The 7,477-nt window shown below is 40.7% G+C and overlaps 1 protein-coding gene across 1 annotated transcript; it reads right to left on the reverse strand.

Annotated features, from left to right (window-relative positions):
* Positions 1-4,177: 4,177 nt before the first annotated feature.
* GCK72_012535 (uncharacterized protein) lies at positions 4,178-7,265 on the reverse strand (the record flags this gene model as incomplete). Its single annotated transcript, XM_053729194.1, has 6 exons — positions 4,178-4,316; positions 4,364-4,425; positions 4,474-4,674; positions 4,750-4,843; positions 6,829-7,084; positions 7,160-7,265. 6 exons carry the CDS (start codon positions 7,263-7,265, stop codon positions 4,178-4,180), a joined length of 858 nt encoding a protein of 285 aa, XP_053583966.1.
* Positions 7,266-7,477: the final 212 nt, after the last annotated feature.

Below are 7,477 nucleotides of genomic sequence, written 5' to 3' on the forward strand. Positions count from 1 at the left end.
ACGGACCTGGAAGTCTAAGTAACACTATTTACGCGTGTACTGCAAAAAAATAGACCGGTAGGTTAATTCCTATCTGAAACAAGAAAATGGGAGAATTCCGACCGGTGTTGAGCGCATTTTTATCCACATTTAATAGATTTTCTCCCCAGTCAGTCAAAAACTTGCTATGAAAGATGATAACAGTAATAAAGAATATTGGAAACACTAATCAGTGGCTTCGCCGAAGTTCTACATTCTCGAAACCCACTGGAAGAGAAGAAACAAAAGGAAATGTATATTCGCGTGGCAACCGGAAACCCTACTTCACATTATGAAACTCAAGCCTATATAAGATCGAACTCTGTGATAAAGTTCTAAGTTTGCTTTTGGCAACGAATAAACGCTCTTTGACTTGTAAGTTTTAGTTGTGTTCTTAGTTCTCGAAGTCTGTTTCTGTCCTAACCGATAGAAATAGATAACTTGGGGGCCGAACCAAATTAGTTGTAGTAGTAGAAGTCAGACGCTGGTGAAAGGTGATAAGACCTGATCCGAGCTCCTTCGCTATTAGAACTATTTTTCAATCGGATCGAAGGTCCGTTTGGAGAAAAACCCGCCCGTTGACTAAAACTCAGCGGACGTATCTTTCATTCTCGGAGGTCGAAGATCGAAGAGACTATAAAAAGTTTGGAGTTACGGAGGTGTCGTTGCAGACGTCGGGAATGACTGCTAACGGGAGTATGGAGATGCTGAGGACAGACAGCACTCAAAACAACTCGGAGGGAGTTACGGTCGGGAACTCTGCGTCTTCGCGTATGAGTGAGGTGAGCCTGCGGGAGAGACGCAAGTTGGTGAAAGGGTTCACCGATTTTGTGGAGGCGTCGGGGCAAATGGAAAGTGATATTTTTGAGGCGGTCAAGATGACTTGCCAAGGTACCGCGAGACAGTTGGAAGGATTGATTGCGCCGGTTAAGAAGTACGGTAAAGAGTTGCGCGAGCGATTCGATGAGCTTGGCGGAGAGAGGTGGACGTTGGAGATCATCGGGTTGATGAGAGAAAATCAGGTGGAAACGGTAGAAGAGTTGCGTGAACTCTGTGAGAAAGGTGTAGAAATGGTGCCAGGTGGCATCGGGGAGAATGCCAAAAAGGCCCAAGATGAGTTGGCATTGTTACAAGATGCTTGGAATGAGGAGAGAGAGACGTTGTTCAGAGAATTGAACAAGCTGAAAGAGGAGAAGAGATTGGCTGAGGAGGCTGTCTCGAAGTACAAAAAGACGCTAAAGGAGGAGCGTGAGGCAAGTAGCGAGTTGAGAGGACTGCTCAGAAAGCAGGAAAGTGAGCCTAAGAAGGCTGGACAGGCCCGTGATACTAAGGAAGTTCCGGTGCCCTCGAGGTTGGAGGTGGTCAGAAAGTGGTCCTCAAGGGATTCGGATGACGAATTCTCGATGCATGGCAGGCGTGGAGAATTCTCGGATAGTGAAAGAAGTTGGGGTGAAGATTGGAAGAGTGGCAGAAGTTCCAGGTATAGCGCGGGGAACGAGGTTATGATGGGAATGGTGGCATCTATGGGGAGAATAATGAAGGCGTCGGCGTTGCCAGAGCCAAAAACGTTTGACGGTACTGGGGACTTCAAGGAGTTCAAGAGAGCGTTCTTGCTGAAGTACCAGCAGGTTACGGATGAGGATGATGAGCTAGTAGCCATATTGGAGGAGAGATACTTGAAGGGGGCAGCGAAGTCGTTGTTCAAGGCACTGGGAGATAGGCAGGAGAGGCCGATTGCTGAGTTGTTTGTGGAGTTTGAGAGAAAACTCCGGAAGAGACAGGGGGATGCGAAGGCTGAGGCCTTGCATGAATTCGATCGCCTTCAGAGGGCTCCGGGACAGAAGTTGTGGGAGTACCTGGTGGAGGTAGAGAAGTGGTCGAAGAAAGCGTATCCCGAGGTCGAGAAAGCGACGTTGTCGCAGATGAGAACGACAAAGTTGATGATAGCTACGGAGGATGACGACATGCTGCAGTCGGTGCTGGTAGCTAAACGGTTGGAGTTGCCACTGGCGGCGCAGTATGACCAGTTGAAGGATATTGTACTCCAGAGGGAGAATGAGAAACTGCGGAAGCAGAAAGAGAGAATGGGGAGATCGAGAGACCAGGGAAACAGTGATGGTCGTCGGTCGCCTGAAGGTAGTAACGATGGTGACCGGAAAACTGTAGGGGAGAGAAGAGATAGTGGAGCGAAAATGAAATGCTTCACTTGTGGAGGAATTGGACATGGTTCCTGGCAATGTGTATCGAAAAGAGTCGATAAAGTGCAGATCCAGGAGGGGACTGTCAAGAATGCTGGGGTGGAAACCGTGGAAATGGTGGAGATGTTGGGACAACGGAGACGGGTTGTCATTGATAGTGGGGCAGTCGTATCGGTGATATCGACTAGTGCTTATGAGAGGTTGAAGGCGGGGTGTCGTGACTGGGAAAAGGAAGTTGAAGTGTTCGGAAAGCCGACATTCACAGTTTTGAATGCGTCAAACTCTAAGATGAGAGTCAGGGGGCAGATCAAAATTCCCATGGTGGTCAGAGGGCGGAAAGTGAGAGTAGTTTTCCAGTTGGTTGAGAATTGGGTGGAGAAGATACTGATAGGAACTAATGCTTTTGAGAGCATTGGCGTTGAGCTGAAATGGAAAGATCCATATGGTTTGGTGAATGCCGAAGAGAACTCGGCAGAAGGACAGTTCATTGGAGGTGAGAAGAAAATGGAGAGACCAGGAGAGAAACTTCGGAAGGTTCCGACGGAGGTATCAGAGATACAGTGCAAGAGCGTTGCCGTGCGTGGAGAGAGGGGGAGAAGTGCAAGCACGGGTGACGTGGGAGAGGTGTTCAAGGCGGAAGGGGAGGAGAAGGAAAGAAAGAAGGTGAAGATTCGGGCGAGTGTTGCGGTCATCGGACCTAGATTGGAGGCGAGGGGGCCAGGTGTTCTCGAGTATCGTAATAAGACGATAACGGGGTGGACTCAGAAGTTCGATTGGGGAGAAGTGAAGGAGGCAGTGGTACTTGTTGAGTACACTGATAAGGAGGATGAGAACAGCAAGAGAGTTGAGTTCGTAAAATCAGTTGCGAAGGAAGTGGAGAAAGTCTGGATGATGCCGAGTAGTCTACAATGTGAATTCGGGGACGTCGACAATGTGGCCAAACAGTGGAAAGAATGGCTGAAGACATCAGCGAACGTGGAAGTTGTGGATCCGTTGATGCCCGTCGGAAATCACAAGACACCGTTGATCTTGGAGAAATGGCACCGGAAGTCGCTGGATGGTCTACAGAAGTACTTGCACAATGCGTTGCCGAGCCATTCAGTCAGATGTCAGTGGGAGAAGAACGCAGACAGAAGACCACAATCTGGATTGAAGAAAGACCTCGGAAAAGGATGCCCGATCGCCGAGAGGAGGGGGAAGTGGCTTCGCCGAAGTTCTACATTCTCGAAACCCACTGGAAGAGAAGAAACAAAAGGAAATGTATATTCGCGTGGCAACCGGAAACCCTACTTCACATTATGAAACTCAAGCCTATATAAGATCGAACTCTGTGATAAAGTTCTAAGTTTGCTTTTGGCAACGAATAAACGCTCTTTGACTTGTAAGTTTTAGTTGTGTTCTTAGTTCTCGAAGTCTGTTTCTGTCCTAACCGATAGAAATAGATAACTAATCATTAAAAAATTCAAAAAATACGAAACAGGTGAAATTGATAAACGCATTGTGAAACGTTCCAAATCGAGGTTATGAAACAGTAAAATATTTTTATGTGTCAGTTTCACCAATAAATTACCTTGAATAAAAGTTAGGCACAATTACTCATATCAACGTTTTGTTTCTGAGACCATCTTCGGGATAGATATTAATCACCTATGCATACATGAGAATTGGGAAAAAATATTTAAAATGGTAAAGACAGTAGAAAAGAGGAAAATGAACAATGTTTGGGATTAGGACACCGATAGTAACCAAGTCTCAGAAATAACACCGATCTCAGAATTTCAATGATTGTCAATTCATTACTATCTAAAAATAAAATATAATATCTTCAAGTGAAAGTGAAACTGCATCGAGAAATTTTTATGGAAAATCTCTGACCGAATTTGAAAAGGAGTCAGTTTCAGCATCAATTCATTTTATTTTAAAGAATTTTCTTATTAACTAAAAACCACAATCGAAAAGTTCTATAATTCATTTCTCAAAACAATCGGAGCCAACGGAACAACTGCAAACTGTTCCATACAACTCTCGTGAATCAGACTGTATTCACAACACATAACACAATAGGGAGTGGTTTCCACATTGTAGATTTGGAAGTTGTGTCTGGAAAAGGTTACTGTAGAGAGAAAAATTCAAAAGAAATAGCTCACTTTGCCATGATTTGCAGCATTTTGAAGTGCTCGGCCGGGGATTTGTGAACTTCTATCAGTATCTGAAAATTTCTACTTCATTTTGCGAATTTCAGAAGAAATTTTGTTACCTGGCAAACTTTATATTCCTCTAGGAATGGTTCCAACGCATCCATCTCCCCTCCCTCAATATCCATCTTCAATATCTCCACTTCTTTTCTTCCAGCTGTTTGCATTATACTCGATATTGAGATGTCTGTTGGAATCATTCCAGAAAATAACTTCCCATTCATTCCTCCATATTTCGCTTGGGTTTCCATGTTTTGGGGGTCCTGGAAACAATTAATTCGATCGTAAAATTAATTGCAATAACGTTTCCAAAATTAATCATTTACGCGAAACAGTACCTTATCAGCTCCAAGAATTCTACAATGTCCTCCTGTCACATTTTGAATGTGCTGATCGAAATAAATCTGGTTGTTGAGACCGAGAGAGATGATTCTGAAATTATTGAGTGTTGCATGAATCTTGCACAGCATGGCGAGGATGAGAAAACGCGCTCCGCTGCGCAACGGTGGACACGGTGCCAGAAAAAGACTTGGCTGAGTGTCAAGGGTTTTTATACTCATTTGTCATTTTGTGGGAAGCCGTTCACGACCACCAGAGTACTATCCTACTCAAAATTTTTTTTATTGAGTTGAAGGCTGATTATTTGGTAAAACAAGCTAGAAAAATACTAATCGAGGAATTATTTTTCCCACTGTTACATAATTTTCAGAAAAAAAACATAAAAACTAATTTTTGCTAATGATTCCGATTCATCATTTTTCATTCAAGCCCATAACAATTTCTTTCTACCGTAATTCATATTTTTATTTCATCGAACAGGAATTATGCAACTAGCTAAAATTGACTTTCAAAACAACACTCAAACTGGAACAAACCCCAAACTTCACAAGTTTTCATGATACATAGAAGAAAAACAGCAGAACCGTTAATTGTCAAAATATTGGAAACTTTCATGATTTTCCTTCCATCCAGGTACTGAACATCACCAGAGTTTTCTAGTTGTTATTTACCAATCGATGGATTAAAAACAATAAACTCCCACTTTTATCAGACAAAAATGATTTCGTTGAAACATTATTTATGAATAATTTCTTGTTTCAGAACATTATTATACTAAATTATAATTTTTCTGGTTGATTTGGTTTATATCAGCGGCAATATTTTTTTAAATTTCGTGAGAGAAGAATTCCAGTAGAAACAATAATTGTCAAAAAGTTTGAAATTTTTATAGTTTCTTTCTTCAGCCAGGTAATAAACTTTTTCACAGGCGTACAAGATAATAATAACACGCAACCATCTTTATCAGCCAAAAATGAATTCGTTGAAACATAACTTTTGAATTATAACATGTTTCAGAACATTGTTATTCTATAGTTATTCAGGTTGATTTTAATACAGCGTCGCGACGAGGGTGCTCCACCGGCCGTAAAATCGAAGAAAAGCCGGTTTTTTCAACCGGTTTTCCAAAAACAAAAACCGGTTAAAAAACCGATTATTCTTCGATTTTACCGATTTTTGCCGATTTTCATCGGTTTTTTTTCTGAAAGTTCAAATTCTACGGCGGTTTGTCACGTTTCAATAACTTCATACGTTTTTTCTATTTTTATAGAAAATTTGAACAAAGATGAGAAATTATCAATTTTAACGTAAAATCTAAATTGAGAACAGTGCAAAATATGATAGAAACGTGAAAAACTACTGTAGACCTTGAACTTTCAGAAAAAAAACAGATGAAAATCGGCAAAAATCGGTAAAAATCGAAGAATAATCGGTTTTTAACCGGTTTTTCAATCGGTGAAAGTCGAAACCGAGCGGTTTTTTTCAAAACACAATCGAAGAAAATCGACTTTTTCCGATTTTCCCCGGAGAAAAATATATTTATTTTTCTAAAAACCGACGAATATTTTAACCGATTTTCTTACCAATAACCGATTTAAATCGGTTTTGAAGTATCGGTGGAGCTCCCTGGTCGTGACGAAGCAATTTTAAATTTTGATAAGTCTGAAAATTATTAACTTTTTGAAACATTCAAAATAAGTGAAATTGAGTGACACTCCTTGATCAACTAGATTTGTAGACTCAATTAAAATATCTACAGTTTTAGAACATTGTCAAGTTTCCAAGACGGATTTTCGACTGTAATTTTATATTCAATTGAAGGCTAGTAATGCATCAAGAAATTGGGATTTTTTTTAAAATTTAAGATATTTTTCTAAAAACCGACGAATATTTTAACCTATTTTATTACCAATAACCGATTTTAATCGGTTTTGAAGTATCGGTGGAGCACCCTGGTCGTGACGATTATCTTAATATCCAAATCAACCGGACCGCACTGTTTCACATATTTAGATTATAAGAATGTTATTTTAATTACTTTACTAAGTCCTACACCGACGAAATTCTTCAAAACTTACGTGCAATCATCCTTTCTAACCATTCTCGGATTACAAACATATTTTCCTCCGTCATCAATCTCTCCAAGTCTTTCTTTCAACGGACAGAATGCTTCCAACTTCACTTTCTCGTAGAATTCATTGTGATCGTCTCCTCTTGATGCTCGATACAGATCTTGACTGTATTTTTCAGAGTTGAGAGCATACTTGGCACGGAGATCATCCAGAGCTTTTGGGTTGTTGATATCGATTTGCTCGGTTGCTTGGAATTTTCGATCTAAAATCTACCAATACACCTACAGATTGCTAAGCCATGTAATTGACAAGACTTGATGTAATGTTGTTAACTCACCTATCTTGAAAATTGTGAAATAACTGAAAATATTGATAGTCAATATGACAACAAGCATAAAGACGACGAGAGTGGTCTGACTGCATATCATTTTGGTGGGGTACATCTGGAACGATTCTATAACACTGTTAAATTGAAATAAAAAAACATTGATATGTAGAAGTTAAAACAGTTTTCATTACAAGTATTTTTTGGGTATTTTATCTATAGAGACTATTTTTCCGAACAAAAATGCATCGACAGTCCTGTTCCACCTATGAAACGCATTTGAAACAGATTCTGCATTTTCTTGGATTTCTACACACGGGACAACAAAAA

This window comes from Caenorhabditis remanei, chromosome IV, assembly GCF_010183535.1.
Source record: "Caenorhabditis remanei strain PX506 chromosome IV, whole genome shotgun sequence".
Lineage (NCBI taxonomy): Eukaryota > Metazoa > Nematoda > Chromadorea > Rhabditida > Rhabditidae > Caenorhabditis > Caenorhabditis remanei.